A 25,166-nucleotide genomic window follows, 5' to 3' on the forward strand; every position below is an offset into this window, starting at 1 on the left:
CCCTACAGGGCATTTTGTTCATTTTCTGCAGTTATATAAAAATACTGGAAATAGCATTAATTTTTTTTCTAGATGCTACTTCATTAACACTTAAATCAGATAAAATATAGTATGAATCTATTATCTTAAGAAACAGTATGGAGGCTGGCAATTCACATGGTGATCATCTAACATTACTTATAGCCATAATACATCTAAATCAGTCTAATAACTAAGTATCCAGCTTAGTGTTTATCAATATGTTCATGGATAAAGAAGCCATGGAAGCAAGGATAAGGACAATATATGGGCTTACAATATGCTGTTTGCCAGTATTCAGTGCCCAACTCCGGACTCCAAAGACTGCATATTCTGTAACGGGTTCATTATATATGGAAACCTTCCATCAGTGGAAGGAACAGCAATTTGTCCTCATTGAACTTGATACTTATCCAGATTAGGTTGTAAATTACCCAGTAGCACACACCACATGGTCTCTAATCAAAGAATTTTCTTCATAAAGAAAGATGTAACACAATAGGTGGATGTCTATGGAATTAACTGATCTTAACATATAGTCAATCATCTGAAAAAAATCACTGGTCTTTTAAATGATGAACTACTTTGCTGATGAATTTTTAGATGGTACCAACTAGAAGGAAACACCTATTGAATGAGGTATATGCTCCTACAGAATGAGGTATACGACCTAAAAAAGCAACTAGTACATAAGGGTGATTGATTGTTCTCTTACAGATGGAGTGCACAGGTTTGGGAACCAGAGAGTGGCATCTCTCATAATTAGACCTAAAAATTCGGTCTTTAATTTCTGTTTCCCTGCTATTCTGGATTCTTCTGTGGTTTCAGTACTATTGTAAGGAGGCTGTGTGCCATCTGCCAACAAGGGACATAATAATAGTTCCACTGAATTAAAAACTAAATGTCATCTGACCACTCTAGGTTCCCTAATACCACTCGGAAAAGAAAGGGAATGGCTTACAGTATTGTCTGGAGGGAATGACCTCATCAAATGAAATAGAAATACTTCCGGTATCAGTATGTTTGAAACTTAGAGATACATCTCACCCCCACCCTTAGCGTGTTCAGGCTTGAAAGGTAAACATTTCACACAAAACTAGTACAGTCTTATATAAGCATGACAGGACAAATCACTGAGCTCACACCTTTCAGAATAAAGTTTGGATCACATCTTTGTTCAAATAAATCCAACCAGTTGAGGTGCTGGTCAAAGAAGGTGAAAGAAGAAAGTCATATATTTGACTGTATATTAGCTACAGTTTTATGACTAATTTAAAATTTTCTTGCTTGTTTTGGCATATATTTTTGTAATATTTTTCATTCTCTTTTCCTTTCTCCTACTACTGAATTCAGGGTGAGTAGGTGCTAATTAAAAATTTCCAGGCCGTTGGGGTATAAGAACAATAAACCACAGAAGGAATGGACATCTCCCAGAGCCTCTGGATTCAGGGAAGCTTGATGATATAACTATAGGAGATGACTTCAGGTTAGGTATTTGGGAAATGGCGGCTGCATCTGTGGCTGTAAAGGGAACAGTTACATCATTTTAAACAGGGGAAGAAATGAAACTCTGTGAATGAGAAGAAGGATGTCTATGTGCTGGGGAGGTAAGATGTGAAGGTAGCGGGCCACCAGTGTTCGTTTTTTCCAATTTGTCTAGCAACCTCATCTGCCTTCCTACATTGACAGCATTATGACTTATTTTGGAAAATAACCTCTTTTCCTGCTCCATACAGATCTGATGGGGTTGCCCCATCACAAGATCCTGCCCCATCACAGGGGTATACATATGATGCAAATTAGGCCAGTCAGATCCTCTCTCCCAGGAATCTGAATTTGGAGCATATATATAGGGAAGGAAAGTGGCTGAGATGGAGTCATCTAGCAGTAGCGCTTCAGAGAAAACAGACCAGAGGTTTGCAACCAAACTGTTTGCAATCAAAGAATCTTAGCTGTTACAAGAAAGGAGAAGCAGTAATTCAGACTATCTTTCAAGGGAAGCTGTTGCACTATTCAGCTCCAATCACTGTTTATATTTATCTAAGTCTCTCTGTTCAAATTTAAAGTTGCTGGTTAAAAAGAAATCTGGTTGACAAATGGACAGAGTTGAGGTTAGAGATAGAAGAGAGTGAAGGGACAAGTGTAGGGATGCAGGTCAGATAGGGGTGCATTCAAATAACATAAAAATTCTGCATAAGTATAAATAAATAAATAAATATCTACTGTTCTGACTCTAAAACAAATAGTTATCACTCAATTTTACAAAAAGATGAAATATATTTAAATGGTAAATTCTTATTTTCTATCAATATTCACAACAATAATCATTCATCTAAAAAGGTAGGTTTATTCTTATACTATCAAGTGATTTCGTTTTTATCTATTGCTTATCCCATGGCACATATGAAGATAAAATAATTTTAAGTATGCTCATCACTTTTTCTCCTGTCCTGGTTCTACAATAATACCCAACTCTTACTCCAAGACATTCCTCATAGGTTTTCAGACATCAAAATATAACTTCAGATTATAGCTATAATTGTGAATAAAGCAATTACTAGATAGGAAAATATTTTTATACATAATATACAAGGTTCAATTAACTTCTTCAATTTTCCTTTCCTTTTAAAAAAAGTATAAAATGAGATAATATCTCTTTAAGGATTTCAATAGAAAATGAAAATGAACAAAAGCAGAGACATTTATTATGTATGCTTACCTTGCCTTTGTTATTCACTTCAATGTTTTAAGAATTAAGTCTAGTGACAACCTCCATCTGAAATACTAATTTTTCTATTGTTCCTTTGACATTAAATTAAAATTCTCGTTTTTCCTGAAATCGGTTCCCCTTTCATCAGTTCTATTTCTCCCAATGACATTAATCCACCATTTAATTGTTTCACAAATATTTATTAGGTGACTAGTCTATATCAGGCACTTTCCAGGAACTAGGGATTCAAGAATAAACAAGAAACAATTTTTGCCTTGTGGAGTCCCCATTCAGACACATTAAACAAACAAAAGTGATAAACATGGCAACTCTAAGAAACAGTGGCAAAAGTACTATCATACATAATAGAGGGAGATGGACTCTCAGATAAAGCTTTATAGAAGAGGTAACATTTATCTTAGCAAAGCCTTCATGGGTGATTAACAGGAAAACAGTAGGAAGATTGCTTTAAATAAAAGTAACAGCAATAAGCAATAGCACAGATGTTTAAAAAATGCACAGCATACTTAAGAAATATTCTTTCATGGTTTAAGCAAGGTGGTGGCTGGGAAGTGGTATGAAATGAAGTTAGAAAGGCAAGCAAGATGGTGAATGCCATGTAAAGATTCCTGTCTTTCTCCATAGCCAATGGGACATCCATCGTCAGTGGTTTTTAAGCAGGAGCAGGTTCCTATCAGAACTATGTATACTAGTTACTACTCTTCTGATGACTTGAGTTCAAGATTTTAAAGTCATGTACACTTGGTCACCAAGGACTATATATTTTTCTCAAATGTGTCTCTTGCATTGGTTACATTCTGTCTAATTTCTGCTGGCTATCAAAACAATAATCCAGATTTTCTTCACCACTAAATAATCTCTGGTTTCCCTTTCTCCATAACATCAATTTTACTTACTAAAAAAGCCACAAAAATTACCTCCCTAAAACACTACTTTCATCATATTATTCCATTTCTCAAAAACTGTAATTCTATACAGAAGAAAGTCTGAGCACCAAACCATGGCACTAAGAGCCACCCACCACTGCCTGCACTCCACCTTTCCAATTCCCTCATCTCCAACACAACACCTTTACCCATGGAGCTGGCAGCATAGAGTCAGCAAATTTTATAGTTAAAGACATGATGTTTTAGATGTGCAAGTCCAAATCTTTAATTTTTATGTGACAGTCCTCTTTCCAATAAGCTTACAAGTTCCTTGTCTATCTTAAAATTCCTTTGTCCCTTCCAAATATAGTGCTATGACTATTTAAGGTATTCAATAAAAACCTGATGACCGAAAACAAACTAAAAGTAACATACTATACCTTAGTTTTGTTAACTGAAACATTTCTGCTTTTACACTCATAAATAAAGTAAACCATTTTTTCAAAATAATTAGTTTAATAAATACTGCCAAGACTAGATTACCTGAAATTTTAAATTCTTCATTCTTCTCTTACCTATTAGCATGTCACCACTATAGCAAGTGAGTATTACTCTTTTTACATACCTTTCCTTGTTCGGCATGTCTTTCAGTAAATGAATTTATCTCAAAACACCACTGAGATAGAATATCAAATGCTGGAACTGGCCAATCCAGACAGGAGGCACTGATGAATGGATGTTCTGTTTGGTAAAATGTTGGCAGAAGTCCCAGGCAGCTGGAAAGAACTGAAAACTCTTCTTCTTCCTTTTAGATATGAAATATAAAATTCTCAAGACATTTCATCATGAACATTTCCCATTATAGATATTTAAAGTGTCATTCTCATCAACTACTTCTGGATAGTAAGAAAACTTTCTTAACTGAGTCAACTAAATAAAGTGAGGGGAGTAAGAGAAGCAAAGAAGAGAGAAAAGGTTCCGAGCTGTTATATCCAATATTCCCAGAATGTTTCTCTTTGAAATTTAACTTCCAAGTGCCATAGCATCTGCTTCATTTATACATTTATTTTAAAAATAGTGTTTTCACATATCTGATGAATCTAGCCTATAGCACCTAGCTACTCTATGAAAGCAAATGTTAATTTGGGGCAAAGGGAAAGTGACTTTTGGTTAAAAAGACATAGACTGTCAGTGTGGATAAAGAACAATAGCGAAAACATGGAATTCACAACAGACAGTGCTAAATCATTTGCCTAGACCCTGAATGAGTGTGAAACAAAGTCAGTTTTAAAAAGAGGGTGGAGTTTTTAAAAACTTGAGAGCTCTAACTGCCAGGTAATCTGAAGCTCTACTCAGTAATAACAGAACCAGTGGAATCAATGATCCAAGGACTCATATCTTGAAAGTTGATTTTTAAAGGAGTTTGTTAGTCTTGTAAACACCAAAATATACCCCCCACCCCTCTTTATTTAACTGAAAATCCATTTAGGAGGCAAGTTAGTCTACTTTCCCCTGCCCACTGGATCAATTAATTCCTAACATCCTTCAAATTCCAGCTCCTCAGGGAAGCCTTTCCTGACCCCACTTAATGACACCTTAGACTACCTAGTTCCACTGAGATAAAATTAGTACGTCTATACTGTGTAAACACTTCAGTTCTTACATTTATACTTTCTACTTTAAAAACAAATTAGCCTGTCCTCTAAGACTGTGGGAGTAGTCCCTGGGAGTAGGGGCTCTGTCCTCCCGGTGCTTAGCACATAGCAGACATTCAACAAACATCTGTTTGCAAAACAACTAATTGTGTGGATTAAGTACAAAATTCTGAAATACGCTATAAAGAAGAAATAAAGGGGAACTCCCTGACGGTCCAGAGGTTAGGTCTCTGGCACTTTCACTGCTGGGACCCAGGTTCAATCCCTGGTTGGGGTACTAAGATCCCACAAGCTGTGCAGCACAGCCAAAATAAAAAAAGAAATAAAGATGAAAAAGTAAAATGATACGCAGGCTGAAAAAGATGCTAATTTTTTAAATCACTAGAAATGAGGCCACAAATCCCCCATTTGTATAGATACATTAATAAGGCATGTTAAAAACTAACTTTACTGAGGTATAATTTACATACCATAAAATTCACCCACTTTAAGTGAAGTCTGATGAATTTTGGAAAATGTATACTCATGCACCCACTGCTACAATAAAATTTTAGAACAATTCCATCCCCTGAAAAAGTTCCTTGGTGCTCTTCTGCAATCAATTCCAGCCCCTACTCCTGGCCCCAAACAACCACTTATCTGCTTTCTGCCATTACAATCTGCCTCTTATCTGCTTTCTGCCAACTATAATCTGCCATTATAGTTTGGGGATTTTTTAAATTTCCATATAAATGGAATCATACAGTATGTAGTCCTTTGTACCTGGCCTCTTTCACTTAGCGCAGTATTTTTAGATTCACTCGTGTTATTGCGTGTAACAGCAGTCCATTCCTTTTTAATGCTGAGTAGTATTCCGCTGAATGAATACACCACATTTTGTTCATGCATTTGCTTGTTGATGGAATTCTGGGTTGTTGCCAGTTTTTAACTACTACAAATTAGTCTGCTATGAACATTCATATAAAAGTCTTTATGTGGACATAAGTTTTCATTTATTTTGGTAGACACCTATTTATTTTGGGGTTGTACTGTAAGTATGCTTAACTTTTTAAAGAAGCTGTCAAACTTCTTCCAAGTTTGACTATACCATTTTGCATTCCCACCAGCAAATGACTGAAGAGTGTCAGGTACTCCAGATCCTCACCAACACTTGTAACATTAATTTGTACTCTAATCAATAATGATGTTGAACACCTTTTCATGTATTGTTGGTCATTCATATACATTCTGATGAGAAGTGTGCCCTATTCAGTTTTTTGCTCACTTTGTGTCTTTTGCTTTTTTATTATTGAGTTCCTGATATATTCTGGATACAATAATTTCTCAATATATTTTTTGATATAATTTGTATACCATAAAATACATCCTTTTAAAATGTACAATTTAGTGAGTTTTAGTATATTCACAAAATTGTGCAACCATCACCCACTATCTAATTCCAGAATACTTCCATCACCCTATTTTCTTAATTTCATTTTCAGACTGCTCATTGCTAATGCACAGAAACACAACTGACTTTTTTTGTACATTTATCGTGTATCCTACAACCTTGCTAAACTTGTTTATTAGCTCTAATAGCTTTTTAGAGATTCCTTACAATTTTCCACAAACAAGATCATCTAATTTGCAAACAGAGATTGTTTTCCCTCTTCCTTTCCAATCTGGATGCCTTTTATTTCTTTTTCTTGCCTAACTGCTCTTTCTAGAACCTCCAATATAGTGCTTAAAAGACAGGAAGAGGGCAGACATCCTTGTCTTATTTCTTATCTTTGTGGGCAAGCTTTCTACCTTTCACTTTTAAATATGATATTAGCTATGGGTTTCTCATAGGTGCCCTTTATCAGACTTTCCCTTCTATTCCTTTTCTTGGTGTTTTTGTTGTTGTTTTTTTTTTTTTAACCATGAAAGGGTGTTAGATTTTGTCAAATGGCTACTGAGATGATCATATGCTTTTAAAAAATGTATTCTATTAATATGGTGAATTAAGTTTATTGATCTTTTATTGTTGTTGAGCCAATGTGCATTCCTAGGATAAACCCATTTGATCATGGTGTATTATCCTTTTTACTGGTAATATTTTATTAAGGCTTTTGCTTCTGTGTTCATGAGAGATATGGGTTTGTACTTTTCTTTTCTCATGATGCCTGGATTGGGTATTGGTAAAACTGGCCTCATAAAATAAGTATGCAGTGTCCCTTCTTCCTCTGTTTGCTAAGAGTTTATATAATATTGATAAAATTTCTTCCTTAAATTTTTCATAGAATTCATCATGATGTTATCTTTGTTGTTATAAAGTTGTTGATCTCATTTTTTGGCAGGATAATAATTGTAGAAGTTTAATAACTAAATCAATTTCCTTACTCAATACAGATCTATTCAAAATTTTCTATTTCTTCTTGAGTCAGTTTTAGTAATTTGTATCTTTCAAAGAATTTGTTCATTTTATCGATGTTATCAAATTTGTTTGCAAATGTTATTCATAATATTCTCTTATGGTTCTGTAGGAATGTTTCCTCCTTCATTCCTGATATTGGTAATTTGTATCTTCTCTCTCTCCCTTTTTTTTTTTTTCCATATCAATCTAGTGAGGAGTCTGGTTCCTGGTTAAAAACCTATGTGTGCTTCCCTGGTGGTGCAGTGGTTGAGAGTCCGCCTGCTGATGCAGGGGACACGGGTTCTTGCCCCAGTCCGGGAAGATCCCACATGCCGCGGAGCGGTTGGGCCCGTGAGCCATGGCCGCTGAGCCTGCGCATCCAGAGCCTGTGCTCTGCAACGGGAGAGGCCGCAACAGTGAGACCTGTGTACCACTAAAAAAAAAACAACAAAAAACCTATATGTGTTTTTTCAGGTCTAACCACAGATAATTACAAAGGTTTTACTTTGCAGGTCTCATGGTGAAAACTGTCCTCCCTCCACCAGACTTGGCACACAGTCAGTGCACTGCAGTCTCTGAAGGGATCTGCAATCATGGTCTCAGGCCACCTGGCCAGTCATGCTCTTTCACACATTTACATTCCCAGGCCTGGCGCCTTTATTCCTAGGCCCCTCTATCTGAGGCCTTGGGCACGGGTCACTTTGACACTTCTGCCAAGGCCAGCTTATGAAGGGAAAAAGCTGAAACCTTTAAGAAACTTTTCCCCACTCTGACTCAGTACCCAGGACTTTTCCCCTCCTATCCCTACCCCTTCACCCCCCTCTCCACCTCAGAGTTCATAACACTGCAAGAACCTTGTTTGCGGCTCCCTTAACAGATTCCCACATCTGTGCTGATCCACCTGATCCTTAACCGGTACACCATTTCATTCTATGAAGGTGATGGAACGGGGAATCAGCATTTTCTCTGATTTTAGCCTCTTGATTATACTATCACAGTAAGTGATTAAAGGTTTAACTCTTTCATTTGTGGCTTCCTGCTTTAATCAGCCACTCCAGTACCTAGCAGCTCAGTTCTCTCTCTCCCAGCTCAGCTGAGCTCCTGACATTTAGGTGTATCCATTTTATTGATCTTTGCAAAGAACCAGATTTTGAACTAATTGATCTTCTCTACTGTTTCTCCATTACTATCCATTGACTTCTGCTCTGATTTTTGTAATTTCCTTTCTTTTACTTGTTTTGGGTTTAATTTACTCTTATTCTAGTTTCATAAAGTAACAATTTAGATAAACGATTTTAGACCTGGGCTTCCCTGGTGGCGCAGTGGTTGAGAGTCCGCCTGCCGATGCAGGGGACACAGGTTCGTGCCCCGGTCCGGGAAGATCCCATGTGCCGCGGAGCGGCTGGGCCCATGAGCCATGGCCACTGAGCCTGCGCGTCCAGAGCCTGTGCTCCGCAACGGGAGAGGCCACAACAGTGAGAGGCGGGCGGGCCGCCAAAAAAAAAAAAAAAAAAAAAAATGATTTTAGACCTTTCCTCTGTTTAAATATAAGCATTTGAAGCTGTATCTCTCCAAGAACTATTTTAGGGGCATTTCACAATTTTGCTATGCTGTGTTTTCATTTTTACTCAGTTTATGTGTTTTCTGATTTCCATGTGATTTCTGCTTTGATACATAAGTTATTTAGAAGTGTGCTGCTTAACTCTCACACATTTGGGGATTTATATATTTCTTTCTTTTACTGACTTCTAATTTAATTCTGTGTGGTAAGAAAATACGTTTTGTGATTTCAATTCTTTTAAATTTATTGCTACTTGCTTTATGGTTTGGCATATGGTACACTCTGGTGAATGGGCCATGTGTACTTGTAAAAAATATGCATTCTGATATTGTTTGGTGGAGTATTCTATAGATGTCAATTATATCAAGCTGACTGATAGTATGGTTCCGGTCTCATTTATCCCTGTTGATTTTCTATCTACCTGTTATTGATTACTAAGAAAAAACACTGAAGTTTCCAGGTATAATTGTGGATTGTCTATTTCTTCTTTCAATTCTGTCAATTTCTGCTTTATGTAATTTGGGGTTTTGTTGTTTTGTGCATATATATTTACAGCTGTTATATCTTCCTGCTCTACTTAGAGAGGGCATTTATGTTCTAATGTAAGGAACAAAAACAACTTGAGACAATGGGAACTACTAATGGTAGGAAAATAGCAATACTTTTTCATCTTCTTTATGACAGGATATCCAACAATGGATAAAAATGAACAAAGATCTACATAAATGTATTTTTCCCCCTGGGATTCACAGACTACTTCAGGATTACTTGGCCTCTCATGAAGCAGATGTTGAATCCAAAAGTGGGTCACTAAAATGAAAGAAACCTGAGGAAAAATTTATAAAAGAAGAAAAAAATGAAAGAAAAGTTTCTCATTCCTCCCTATCATTTGACTTGGACAAAATAGATGAGAGTGGCAGATTATTCTACACAAAGAAAAAATCATGAGATACTTTTTTAAAGATCAGATACTAAATGATTTTCCCAGTCATTTTCATTTCCTAATTATTTTCAAAAGAAGCATGTAACAAGTAGGTCATAGTAAAGAAAACTAAATGGCTCTGCATAAGGAAAATGCTCAACCTTAGGAAAAATATAAATTGAAACAATCTTAAAAAAAAAAAATCTACATTGAGCTATTTTACCTAGACCAAAGATCTAGAGGCAAAGATTAAATAGTATGATAACACATTAAGTAGACACAAGTACAGGGAAACTTTCACACATCACTGGTGTTAACATAACTGGTACAACTTCAATGAAAGGCACTCTGGCAATAACCATCAAAACTACAAAAGTATGCAAATGCTGAAACAGCAAATCACTTCTAAGGATTTTTGTGTGTGTGTGTGCATAAACTTTTTTTTTTTTTTGGAGTATAATTGCTTTACAAAGTTGTGGTAGTTTCTGCTGTACAATGACGTGAATCAGCTATATGTATACATACATCCTCTCCCTCTTGGACTTCCCTCCCATCGCCCCCCCCATCCCACCCATCTAGGTCATCACAGAGCACTGAGCCGAGCTCCCTGTGCTATACAGCAGCTTCCCAATGTGGTACATATATACAATGGAATATTACTCAGCTACTTCTAAGAATTTATCCTACAAATACAATCAAAAACATGCAAAATAACTTGTGTATACTATCATTCATTGCGGTATCATTTGTAAATAGCAAAGGACTCAAAATAACCCAAATGTTTATTAATAGGGGACTAATTAAATACAACCTGGTATATCATACATGAAATATTCTGAAACTGTAAGACAAAATGAGGAAGGTCTTCATGTACTGAATATGAAATGCTCTCCAAGATACACTCTTAAGGGAAAAAAAATGCAAGCCGAAGAACAACGTATAAAAAGAGGACTAAAAGAAAAAAAAATACACCCTCCCCCCACACACATATTTCTTGTATATGCATAAAATGTCTCTGGAATAATACAGAGGAAACTGATAGCAACTGGGCAGCAATCAAGTGGCTAGTGAAAGGGGTAAACAGAGATTTTTTTTCCATAGAATATCTTCTTGTACCTTTTGAATTTTAAAAAATGTGAATACATTAACTGTTCAAAAAATAAATACTTTTTTTCCTATAAATTATTGCAGTGGTATATTTACACTATTTAAAATCTAGAAGTATAAAAAGATACTGTTTTTAAAAAAGTCTCTCCACCATTCTTTTTTCCCTTCTATCCAAACCTCAAACTCACTAACCCAACTCCTCGGTAAGAACTGACCATAATTCTTAACGTATTTTTCCAGAGTATCATACATACACACACACAAGCAAACATCAGTACCATTATTTTTCCTCTATTTTCATTTAATAAAAGCACACCTTGCCTTGGGATACTTAATATATTTTTGAGATTTTTCCATATTAGCACATAGAAAACTTTCTATTCTTTTTTCTTCTGCAGAGTATGCCATTGTATGAATAAACCACAATTTATTTAACCAGTTTCTCACTGATGGACACTTGAGATGTTTTCAATTTTGTCTGCTATTCTTGTATGTCTATTCGACTATCAACAAATCAATCACTACATTATTATACTTTAAGAAATGTCTATGGAGTATTCATATTGAGATCAAAGAGAGTATAATATGCAATAAGATAGTGGCTTTTACAGACTTAAAACTAGAAGAAAATAACATGTTCACCTCAAAAACTGATTTGTGTACTAAGCAGCAGCATAGCTCAGATGTTAATAGTACAGATTTGGCATCTGGACTAAATGTGCTTGAATTCCAGCAGCTTTACTTACTAGCTGTGAACCTTGAGCAAGTCACTCATCTTTCTGTGCCTGTTTTCTTGTCTGTAAAGTGAAGATTATAACAGCTACCTCATAGTTTTGTGAAGCTTAAATGAATTTAAATGCAAAGCACTTAAAACAATGCTTAGCATGTAGTCAGTGTACAATAAATGCTAGCTATCATTATACTTGAAGAGAAACTACTTTTGACAGATAGAAGAAAGACAAAAGAATTAAAGGAGATATATTAGAGCAGTGGTTTTTCAACTTTGGAGGGTGGGTGGATAATCCACCTATAATAATCTGATAACTATTTTCTTCCAAGAAAAATACACATACACAAACAGTTTACAAACAATGCTATGGAATTCAAAAAACTACCTCCAGTCCCTCTGTTAATAATTCCAGAATTAGAGTACAAATAAGAGAAGATGCAATTAAGTTGGAGCAAAGATAAAGAGAACCACATGAGTTACTAAAATCAGCCCCAATATGGTACTAGAAATAGTGGTAGACTAAGATATTTAACTAAATAAGGAAAGTCTAATAGATTTGTGTGGAGAGCAGGCTTCTGTGTCAGAACATGTACCAGGTACCATTCTTGATGATGTCCCGTGGATAACAAAATGTTTGTTTAAAAAGTGTATTACTGGGCTTCCCTGGTGGCGCAGTGGTTGAGAATCTGCCTGCTAATGCAGGGGACACGGGTTTGAGCCCTGGTCTGGGAGGATCCCACATGCCGCGGAGCAACTAGGCCCGTGAGCCACAACTACTGAGCCTGCGCGTCTGGAGCCTGTGCTCCGCAACAAGAGAGGCTGCGATAGTGAGAAGCCCGCGCACTGCGATGAAGAGTGGCCCCCACTTGCCACAACTAGAGAAAGCCCTCACACAGAAACGAAGACCCAACACAGCAAAAATAAATTAATTAATTAATAAACTCCTACCCCCAACATCAAAAAAAAAAAGTGTATTATTAAACTCAAGAGCGTCCTAGCTATTAGAAATAATCACTGAATTCATTAGCAAGGTGGCTAAATACAGAAGATTAACGTTCAAAAATTCCAACTGGATTTCTCCATTTTAGCAACATATTGGAAAATGTAATTTTAAATGATTCCATTTACAATAAAACAAACAGACATACACAGGAAACTTTAAAAGCATTCTCTTTGGGGTAGGGCACAAAAAAGGATACTGCCTATTACTTTCACTGCTCAAAATAGTACTGGACATGCATTAAGACAACAATAGAGAAATAAAGATTTGAAAGGAAGGGATGATACTGTCATTATTTTAAGATGATATGATACACAGAATACCTAAAAGAATCAACAGGCAAACTACTAGAATTAATAGATAGTTCAGCAAGTGCCCAGTCATAAGAACATACAAAAATCAATAGTATTATTTTATACCAGCAAGGAGTAATCAGAGAATGTTACAGAAAACAAGATATCATTTAAATAGAAACTAAAACCATAAAGCCTCTAGATTAGCTTTATAAAAAATACCAGACTTTAAGATGACAATTTTAAAATTCTATGAAAATATTAAAAGAAGACCTGAATAAATGGACATAAAAACTATGTTCAATGCCTTAAAACGATAATTCAAAGAGGTTCTCATCTAACAGCTTGTAGGAGTTTGGAAAGATAGTTACGAATTGATATAACATTTATATATAAGAATAAAGGTGCATATATAGCTAACCAGCAAAAAATTTTAGAAAAAAGCATTTGGCAAAAAGATATTAGAAGGAAAAAAAAAGTGAAACTCACCCTGCCAGATATAATGTCTACAATAAAACCATTGGTAAGAGTGTGCTACTAGTATAGGAACAAATAGGTCAGTAGTATACAACAAAGAACCCAGAAATATAGAAACATGTTAGCATAAGAAATTAGTATGAAAAAGTCAGGTTATTTTATAAATAGATCATTTTGTAAATAGTCTTAGGAAAACTGCCTCATCAAATGGAGAAAAAATTAGATCTTTACTTCATACTTTACTACAAAATAAACCAGATTAAATGAAAAATATAAATGTAAAGACAAAACTATAAAAATAAGAGAAGAAAATATAAAATAACTTTATAATCTCAGACTGGAGAAGGATTTTAAAAATAAGATTCCAAAAGCATAAGTTATAAATAAAAAAGTGATAGCTCTGACAACATTAAAATTAAATATTTCTGTTCCACAAAGGGCAATACAAAGTCTGTTAAAAGATATCTGCAGGGCTTCCCTGGTGGCGCAGTGGTTGAGAGTCCGCCTGCCGATGCAGGGGACACGGGTTCGGGACACAGGTTCGTGCCCCGGTCCGGGAAGATCCCACATGCCGCTGAGCGGCTGGGCCCGTGAGCCATGGCCACGGAGCCTGCGCGTCCGGAGCCTGTGCCCCGCAACGGGAGAGGCCACAGCAGTGAGAGGCCTGCATACTGCAAAAAAAAAAAAAAAAAGATATCTGCAAAACTGACAAAGCAATAGCAAGATAGTGACAGAAACCCCAATTTTTTTAAATGCTCAAAGAATAGGAATAGGAAATATACAGAGGAAAACTTAAATGCCTAAAAAGTACATGGACTGATGATCAATTGCATTTATATTAGAGAAATGCAAAGTAAATTAACCATAAGCATATACTTTACCCCCATCTGACTGGCAAATATTAGAACACTGGATAATAAAAGTGCTAGCAAGTATAGGGTAGAAAACAAGAACGCTCACACAATGCAAATGGGAATGTGAACCTTGAGCAGCCATGTTAGAAGGCAAGGAGGCAGAATGTATCCCATACATACATAGGCAATCCCATAGCTAGCTAGGTATAGAATCCAGAGAAAGTTTAAAAGTATACAAAACATTAGGTTCATTGCAGCAGTTTATTTTTTTTCATGGTAGCAAAGATTTGAAGGCAGCCTAGATGTTCACCAATGAGGAGTAAGTAAAATGTGGAATACACATATATTGGAATACCACTATGAAGAAATAAGAAAGAATTATCTCGAGCTACATGATTAGGTCTAAATGATATAATATTTAGCACGAAGAAAGTAAGAAAGATACAAGATTTATAGCACAACACCAGTTATACAAGTTAAACAAACACAAAATAACACTATATGCAGTTTATATTGACATACACATTACTTCTGAGAAGTAAGGGATAAGCTATCATGTGGGGAACAAAGGGAGAATAATATTAGAGGCACTAATACTTAGTATGCCAAAGCTGAGGAGTGTGATCAACTGAATTCCGTGCATATGCACCTCCATCTTTCCTCTCAAAATTGAAAAGATAATTTCAGTTAAAGAAGTGAACAAGGGGAAAAATATATATACTATCAGATGAATGTGGTAAATTCTACCTCTAACTGACCTACTAGCTTAGATGTGTCTTCATCCTTCAGTTTCCTCACTGTAAAGTGAAAACCTAGTTTATAAGCTAGTTAAGAAACAGCCAGCCATTATAAACTGCTTTGTAAATACCTTTGAACAAATAAATGTTTAGTCCTTTCTCCCCCAAATGAAACAAAGGGCTATGAATGAATGATTCCTGAGTTAACTTCAAGAAATAAAGAAGAAAACATTAAGAGAAAACTGCTGAGTGAGTAGATTTGCAATTAGAATCAAAGGGAGCAAAAGAATAAATTTTAATAAAAGTTTTTGGATAAACGTATGAGATATGAATGGGTGAAACAAAATACTCCAAATGAAAGAAAGTGACATAAAGAAAAACATGTCAAATCCACAAAAGTTAAAAGTAGGCATAATATTATACCCATCTATAGCATACTATCATGATTAATAGAAACAAAAAAGCCAAAGTGAATAAAGTAGAAGAGCAAGCAAATATCTAACTGTATAGTTATATTTCTATATTATATATTCATGTATTTCTATAATTACATACATTTTTATGTATTACATATATACTTAAAAGCAAAAAAAGATTACACAGATGACAGAACTCTAAACAGAAAGAGCAAATTTCTATCTAAAGTTGTAATCTTACTTTTCTCACTTCAGGTGAATATATCCACTTAACTCAAATAATCCAACCAACCCCTCAAATTGAATATATGCAAAATACTTTCATCTCGGCCCACACAAAACTGCTCCATATTCTTCCTCCATCAACTGTACCATAACGGCTCAAATCTCCCAGGCTCAAAAACCAAGTACAGTATGCTTCCTTCTTCTCCCTTGACTCCTACATGTTCAACTAGCTGTCAAATCCTTACTATTTCATCTCTGAAATCTTTAATTGCTTCCTATCCTCTTCTATTTCTAATATTTCCTTTCCCAACTGGCTTTACCATTCCTAGTTCCTCCAATCCTCACAGCTCACAAAATGTCTTATATTGGAATGAGGTTTCATGCTGAAATAAAATTTGAATCACGTCACATTTTTGTCCAAAAACCTTTCAGTGGTCCAAATTCCTTTCATGTGAAATTCAAGATCCACCACAATTTCCCCTTAACCTGTCTTTCTGACACTATGTCACACCATTCCTTTTCATGCCTCCTAATAGATAAATTTCTTCCTTGGTCTAAGTATATTCCCAGTGCTCTACTATAGGCATCGCTGTACACCCAAGCCCCCGATTAATTTTCAGTGCTCAATACAAGAGCTTCTGCTTCCAGGTACTTCTCAGTTTATGGGAGAAAAATACCCTCCAGTAAAAACAAATGACAAAATAAACCAAGAATACAAGAACACAAAGGTAACAAGAACACAAAGAACCACAGCCTTTGGTTTTTAAATGTGAAGAAAGCAAAGCTGATGAAGTAGTAGATTTTGTTTGATTAACCTTCTCTATGCTTCACATGCCAGAAGGAAACATGCTTTTAAGTTCAAATTTAAAAATAAATAACTATGAAAGAAAATACCTAATGGATGAATATTTTTAATTTGTTCAATATCTTAGAACTCTAAATAGAATGTTTTGGGGACAAATGTGCAGAGTTTATCTTGAATCACTTGATAAAAACCAAGGAATCCAAACTATTTAATGCAATGGTCAATTATTTAAGAGAGAAGGAACAATCAACAGCTTAATTCTGATATACCACATGCAGGCTTCAAAGACCATAAATATAAGTGACTTAACTCTCACATCAAATTCCCTGGAAATGAATGGCAGATAATGTCAGGGACATAATCCTATAAACACAGTTTGGTTTACTTACCTTCTGGTTTCCTACTCTGTCACTTTCTTGCCTACTCACACTGACCCACAGTTTTACAAAATAGATTAAACCAGTGATAATTCATTCATCCAAGTTTTAATTGGCTACAAATTGAATATCTTGCAATTCTAAAATTACATAAATGCCATCAGATATTCAAACAACCAGCTTGCTGGCCAACATAACATGACACCCTTTAAAAAGGATATTAAAAGCCAATGACGATTAGTGATAAATATATTAATATGAATACTATCTTCTGTTCAAGTACTGGGTGTTTATTACCACAGATCTAATCAGAAACTCCTCGAATGTCAAATATTAGTAATATTACCATAAAAATGGGTAGATGCTAACAAATACATAAGTAACAATAATAGTAAATATTCTAAATATTTATTCCTTTGAGTTAGACTGACATATACCTGTATGACAGTTCTGGATATATAATAGATGTAAGTATTATATGTCAGTATATTTTTTAAAATTAGATAATTGTTTAAAAAAAAAAAAGGCTCCCTACTCTCTACCACAAATTATACCTGGCAGCTAGGTAAATCTTCCCCAAAAAGGTGGTGCTGAAGAAGGCTGGTGATTCTGAGGAAATGTAAGCAGAAGTCCTGTAAGTATTTTTCCGTGGATTCAGGAGACCAAGCAATAGGGCTAATCTAAAGTTAAAAAAGAAAGTCAGAACAATTCGTTCTATAATAGACATAACAAACAGTAATATTCATAATGGCAAGAAAATCTAAATTTTTAAATAACCACTACATCTGGTCATAGAGAACATACCGTTGCACACTCCTGCGTTCCTTCTTCATGGTATAACTTTCCTTTAGATAGTTCCCTTATCACAAAGCTCAATAAGACTTCATAAGACTTCTCTGCATCACATGTATTCTGGAAAAAATTAATTCCATTAGTCACTGAAAATTACAAAACCATTTACATTGGAAAGAATACCTTTTAATGAGTAGAGTATAATCATGATTACATTACTTTTCAAGCATGTAAACTTCACTTTCCCAAAATCTGTGTACAACAGTACACCTCTGGATTCACTATGAATTTGGATAGGTGATGAAAGCTATTCCAATACTTCTTTAAAAGACAGCATATAAGTTACATAATACATGTGTAAATGAACATATCTATATCATATCTTTTGTCCCAGAAATTCTCACTCCTGGAAATTCTTCCTAAGGAAATAATCTAAAGAGAAGAGAAGAACTTTATGCCCATGACATTCAATGAAGCATTATAATAGTGAAAAATTAGAAATGACCAAAAGAAGTGAAGCAATTATTGGACTTGTCTGGTTAAGAATCCACCTGCCAATGCAGGGGACATGGGCTTAAGCCCTGCTCTGGGAAGATCCCACATGCTGTGGAGCAACTAAGCCCATGCACCACAACTACTGAGCCTGCGCTCTAGAGCCCACAAGCCACAACTACTGAAGCCCACGAGCCTAGAGGCCGTGCTCCGCAATAAGAGGAGCCACTGCGATGAGAAGCCCGCTCACCACAACAAAGAGTAGCCCCCGCTCACTGCAACTACAGAGAGCCCACGCACAGCAACGAAGACCCAACGCAGCCAAAAATAAATACATAAATAGATTTATTTTTTTAAAAAAGGTGAAGCAGTTACCTAAATTATGCAATATCAGAATATTTTATAGGCAGTAAATATGACAAATTTGAGCTACAGAAAAAAATGTTTATAGAGTGGTGTGCAAAAAACTAATAGAAGTATATATATACTCGTTACAGTGATAAAATCATACATGCATGAAATATAACATGGACCCCAAATGTTTTTCGTTTATAGTTTTACTCAAATTCCTTGAATAGAATTTGTTAAAACAACTTAATGTAAAAATAAATAGGACCGGGCTTCCATGGTGACGCAGTGGTTGAGAGTCCGCCTGCCAATGCAGGGGACACGGGTTCGTGCCCTGGTCTGGGAAGATCCCACAGGCTGCGGAGTGGCTAGGCCCGTGAGTCATGGCCACTGAGCCTGCACGTCTGGAGCCTGTGCTCCGCAATGGGAGAGGTCACAACAGTGAGAGGCCCGCGTACCGCAAAAAATAAGATAAATAAATAAATAGGACCATATGTTTATTACAGAATTACAGATAACATTAAATAACAATCTACAAATTAATTAAGCTTAATGACTATACTTTTTATAAGAAAGGAAAAAAATGGCTATTTATAAATTTAAATTTATTTCAATAAGGTTTTTGCACATAAAGAAATACACTTTTTATATTCACTGAGACATTAAAAGTTGTTGCAAATTACAGGCAAGTATAATCTTAAAGTAATAAATCTGCTGTGATGTTTATTCATTAACTATGTTTTTAATTTTTAAATTTTTTATATTATCTTTTATTATTTATTCATTCGTTTATTTATTTATTTATGGCTGCATTGGGTCTTCGTTGCTGCGCGCAGGCTTTCTCTAGTTGCAGCAAGTGGGGGCTACTCTTCGTTGTGGTGTGTGGGCTTCTCATCACGGTGGCTTCTCTTGTTGCAGAGCATGGGCTCTAGGTGCGTGGGCTTCAGTAGTTGTGGCTTGCGGGCTCAGTAGTTGTGGCTCGCGGGCTCTAGAGCACAGGCTCAGTAGTTGTGGCGCACGGGCTTAGTTGCTCCGCGGCATGTGGGATCTCCCCAGACCAGGGCTCAAACTCGTTTTCCCTGCACTGGCAGGAGGATTCTTAACCACTGCACCACCAGGGAAGTCCCTAACTATATTTTTTAAATAGTAAAATATAAGAACTGAGTAAACACTATGGGATATAAGTTTATCCTGAATTTTTAAGGCACTAATAGTCAGGACCACAGAATTTGTTGTTTGATGATACTGTCTTTCTTTCTCACATGTTACTGTGCTCTCTTCAACTAGACTGTAAATTCCAAAATGTCAGGAACTATGCTTTATATCTTCTATGTCTCCCTTTGCATAACAAAACTCTGAGCAATAATACCTGGTGGTTAATTGATGGAATTTATTTTGGTAATGGAGTTTTTGACCTTGGAACTTGCCTGGATGTCTCTCTTTTAATAATCAATTCTTTGCATTATTTTTAAATTACTCCTCTGCTTTCTGCCATATCATGTAGCCATGTAGTGTTATCATGTCCTGAATAAACTATAAAAAGTCCCTGACTCAGCAACTGCTATCCTTGTATCATGTGACCCACCCCACCCCTGCCTAATTAATCAACAGGATGATCACTTGCCAAATATGATGACCTGCAGGTTACATATAATTTACAAGAATCAATATCCCACTGAATATCAAAACAGCAACATGTTATGTTTTTAGAATTGATTTAATCAGAGTAGTTCTTGAATAGGCAATTCAAAAGAAAATATTACCACAATTTTGCTGCTTATTAATCAATGTGACATATTTAAAGTTTTGAAAATATACAAGACAGACTAAAAGCCTAATTCAATATACTCTTATGAGTAAGAGATTTATAGAGCATAACAACAGAAAAGTATTTCAAGTATAATACTTTCCAAATTATGGGGAAAATATCCTCCAATAAGAAACAAATGATACTCAGATCACCCAAGCAAGTTATTGAGCAATAATTATTTTTTAAATTATTATTATCAGATACATTTTAAGTATTTTTTTTTACTTAAAGGAGGTACTATATCAGATCAGAAAGTCAAATATAATGTAGTAGTCACTGTTTTGTATTGAGAACTCTTCCCATTAGAAGAGTATTAGATAAGAAAATAATTTTATTTCATACATAAGAAGTCTTAGAAAACCATATTTTATATAAGCAATATTTAAATAAAGCAAAGAGTAGGCTCCTTGGTAAAGCTAAGATAAGCTTTAAGAAGTAAAGCTTTTCTTTTTTTTAAATATATAAAGCTTAAGAAGAGGATTTCTGAGACCATGGATGAAAGACCCAGGATCATGATCAGAAGAAGAATGTGGGAGAAGTGGCAGAAGTATGTGAGTTAAATAAAGAAAAGAATTAAGAGTTGAGAGATGCAACAGATGCTGTTTTGGGTAGATGCTTTGTCTAAACCATAGTGCTTCTAGGGACTTCTCTGGTGGCACAGTGGTTAAGAATCCACCTGCTGATGCAGGGGACATTGGTTCGAGCCCTGGTCCAGGAAGAGCCCACATGCCGCAGAGCAGCTAAGCCCATGTGCCACAACTACTGAGCCTACGCTCTAGAGCCCACAAGCCACAGCTACTGAACCCGTGTGCCACAACTACTGAAGCCCGTGCACCTAGAGCCTGTGCTCCGCAGCAAGAGAAGCCACCGCAGTGAGAAGCCCGTGCACTGCAATGAAGAGTAGTCCCCACTCACCGCAACTAGAGAAAGCCTGCGTGCAGCAACGAAGACCCAACAGAGCCAAAAATAAATAAATAAATTTATTTTAAAAAAGAAAAAATTATAGTGCTTCTTAAACTTTTTGGGGTGGCAGGCCCTTTGAGTGTATGCTGGATCCTATGGTCCTACTTCCCAAAACGAAACAAAGGGAAAGGACCCCAGATTAAGAAATCCTGGTATAAAAACTCTTAACAGAAATTCCACTCACCGAAAGATCAAAATTTATACTAACTATAATGATGATTTTTCCAAATAACTAAACCTCATTATCAAATTAACTCTAAAATCCCTTTGAAAAATACACACTACCTATGTATTTTATTTTACCAGATTAGATCTGTTTTCATTGGAATTATCATACCTGAGGATAAGGATGAAATGAATGAGACTCAATGAAGAAAGAAAACAAGGAAGGGAGTGAGAGGAGGGAAGAACTAAAGGAAGAAGGAAATTTTTTAAAGGAGGAATGAATGATACAGAAATCACAGTGATATTTCATTATTCATAAATATCTTTTTCTTTTTTCTTCTTTGCGGTCCGCGGGCCTCTCACTGTTGCCTCTCCCGTGGCGGAGCACAGGCTCCGGACGTGCAGGCTCAGCGGCCATGGCTCACGGGCCCAGCCGCTCCGCGGCATGTGGGATCTTCCCGGACCAGGGCACGAACCCGTGTCCCCTGCATCAGCAGGCGGACTCTCAACCACTGCGCCACCAGGGAAGCCCCCATAAATATTATTATTTACAATCCTATATACCTAAATGTTTAGATTTATGGCAGAAAAAGCTAATAATGTGGCAAACCAACCTGCAGAATATCATAATTTTTTGTTTTCATTCACTGAAGCAATTTATATGGCTATAAATTTCTAATTTATGTTCTGATAAGAATCTGCCTTATATTAAATGTTTTATTAAGTATTTTAAAAAATAGCTAACTGATCAAATTGAGAAAGAAAACTGACAGAAGTTACCTAAATTACTTCATGTTCCTTCCATCATAGATTTACAATTGTCTAATTTTCTGTCAGTAGGTGTCATTTTAGTGAACAGTCAGATGAATAGATTTAGACCCAAACTATATCAGAAAATGTTTTAAATGTGTACTTTTTCATGGCTAGACAACTTACTAAAGAAACATTTACACAATGACACAGCAGAGAAACCTGTTACACCTGATTTGAATACAAACAATCTCAATATCAGATTAGAGTGCACTCAGGGAGACTAAAAGAATATTTAGAAAAAAGAAAGATAATTGCAGAAGGCAAAATTATCCACAAAACAACTAGAAACAAGGAGGAAAAAAATCACTGAAGGAAAAGACAGAAATTCATTTTGTTATTTCAAATAACAGAATTTTAGAAATAGAGGGGCCCTTATAAATCATATGTTCTTAATTTCTCATTTACCTATGACAAGGCTGAGGTTCAGAGAGTTTTTATGTCTTGAACAAAAAAGTAATATCTTTATTTAGTGGCAGGAACTTGGCCTAGCACTCAGGTTCAATGGCCAACAACCAGTATCCCTAAATTAAGATATAACAAACTTCATAATGATACTACATTAAATTTCTGTACACATAATCATGATTTGGGACTAAACTAGTGAAAAAAGTGAAGGTTATATTGAATACATTTCATGTATCAATATCTATAATTGGTTTTCTCTCCTTTAATACAAGTAGATATGATTTTAACAGAAACTTTTCAATGAGGTTTAAAACTTCTTTAAGAGTCTATAAACCAAAGAAAAGGTTCAATTTACACTATACTTATTATTTTTTCCTACCAACTTCCCCAAATAAACAGGAAAGTAATCTTCTTATTTCACCTACCTCTACGCCAAACTATTCACTCAGTTGGTTTCATAGTATACAGTTGGTTCCAAAGTATACTTTGGTATACATAGGATACTTTGGTTCCATAGTATCCCATTTGTTTTCAAGCCACTGAAAATACTTACATTTAACTAAACTTGCACAATTTTTCTAAATTGTTCGTATAATTTTAACTGAAAGAGAATGCCTTTAAATTTACTAAGAACTTATATATCTATATATTTTTAAACATGGGGGAAAAGTAGTTTTTAAAGAGGTATAACTAAGAAAAGGCCAGGATTTTTAAATCTAGAAGTGGTGAGTCAAAAGCGATATTTGGATTGTGATTGGGGATGAGGCAAGGAGAAGATGACAGATAAGTAAAACAGGTAAGTCTTACATACATTTTATTACTTGCTAACTGTGTTGATACAATTTTTATAACTTCTTTAAGTTTAAGGCTTGCAGCAAAAACAAAACTGTCCAGATACAAAGGGGAAAAGGTCAACGTTTAGAGATAGATACAGAAGACCTCATTGTGCAAGGAAAACATGTTTAACTTTTATAGCCTGAAGGTGCTCCATTTCCAATTAAAATACTGTTAATAACTCATTTTGTGGACTTCCCTGGTGGTGCAGTGGCTACGAATCTGCCTGCCCATGTAGGGGACACAGGTTCGAGCAGGTCCGGGAAGATCCCACATGCCGCAGAGCAACTAAGCCCGTGCGCCACAACTACTGAGCCCATGAGCCACAACTACTGAAGCCTGCTCACCTAGAGCCCGTGCTCCACAACGAGAAGCCACTACAGTGAGAAGCTCACACACCGCAATGAAGAGTAGCCCCCACTCGCCGCAACGAAGACCCAACGCAACCAAAAATAAATAAATCTATTTTGAAAATTATTAAAAATAACTCGTTTTGCCTTTCAAACATCTAATCTCATTCATTCATATCACCAACTTAAATAAATTCACCTAACTACTAAATAACAAATTCAGACAAGACACTAACCTTTTTGAGAGCTCCCGTGTGTTTCCAGGCTGACCTATCTTCCTCATTGCATTTAACTGAAAGTGCCACAAGACCTTGCGTGTACAATAGGGTAAAAAGCACCTTCACAATGCAGGTGAAATGGTCTACAAGAGAAAGAGAAGATCATTATTTCTTTGGAATCTAGAAATTTTGTACTCAAGATAATTTCACAAATACATGACTTTCCTTGCATGTGTAACTGGTTTTTGTTCAACACTTAAGTAATAAAATAACAATGTGATATTTATATTTTCTATCCAACAGATCTGAAATTATGAAATCAAATTCCCTTTATTCATCTACACAATATGCCAAGAAGAGGCTTTTAGCAGAATGAGAAGTGTGCTCTGTTGCAACCTCAGAATAACTGTGTACCCTTGGCAAATCCCCTTACTGGGTATCATGTGCTTAATAACAATGTCTGGGAGTCTGAGTGTTTAAAACCAACACTTTATCTGCTTCTAATTTGATATATATCTTATAAAAAATAATACAATACAACATAGAACTTCTAAAGTAAAAAAAAAAAAAATCCCAATATTTTAAGTACTCTAATTGAATTTTAAAACTCAATGAAAACTATAACAGTGCAAAAACAGTAGTAACAATACTTAAAATGCCTTGCACATATTAGGTACTTAATAAATGGTAGCTTACTCACCATAATTAACGTTTATATACAGCTAATAACTTAGAAAATTTCTTCAAATGTCTCCTTTCAATCCTCGTTAACAGTCTCAGTTGGACAATTGAGCTTCAAAAGATGTGCATGTGACAACAAAGCTAATA

General features: G+C 35.6%; 1 protein-coding gene across 1 annotated transcript in view; it reads right to left on the reverse strand.

The window, feature by feature from the left end:
* Positions 1–25,166, reverse strand: part of LOC103079721 (E3 ubiquitin-protein ligase UBR3-like) — a gene marked incomplete at its 5' end in the record, with an annotated part of 116,276 nt that overhangs the window by 4,310 nt on the left and 86,800 nt on the right. Inside the window, 4 exons of the mRNA XM_007465781.1 lie at positions 4,241–4,420; positions 17,703–17,828; positions 17,953–18,060; positions 24,357–24,481. Of these exons, the coding sequence (XP_007465843.1) occupies positions 4,241–4,420; positions 17,703–17,828; positions 17,953–18,060; positions 24,357–24,481 (539 nt within the window). The remainder of the gene's footprint in view (positions 1–4,240; positions 4,421–17,702; positions 17,829–17,952; positions 18,061–24,356; positions 24,482–25,166) is intronic.

This window comes from Lipotes vexillifer, unplaced genomic scaffold (assembly GCF_000442215.2).
Source record: "Lipotes vexillifer unplaced genomic scaffold, Lipotes_vexillifer_v1.1 scaffold1789, whole genome shotgun sequence".
In the NCBI taxonomy this organism is placed as follows: Eukaryota; Metazoa; Chordata; class Mammalia; order Artiodactyla; family Lipotidae; genus Lipotes; species Lipotes vexillifer.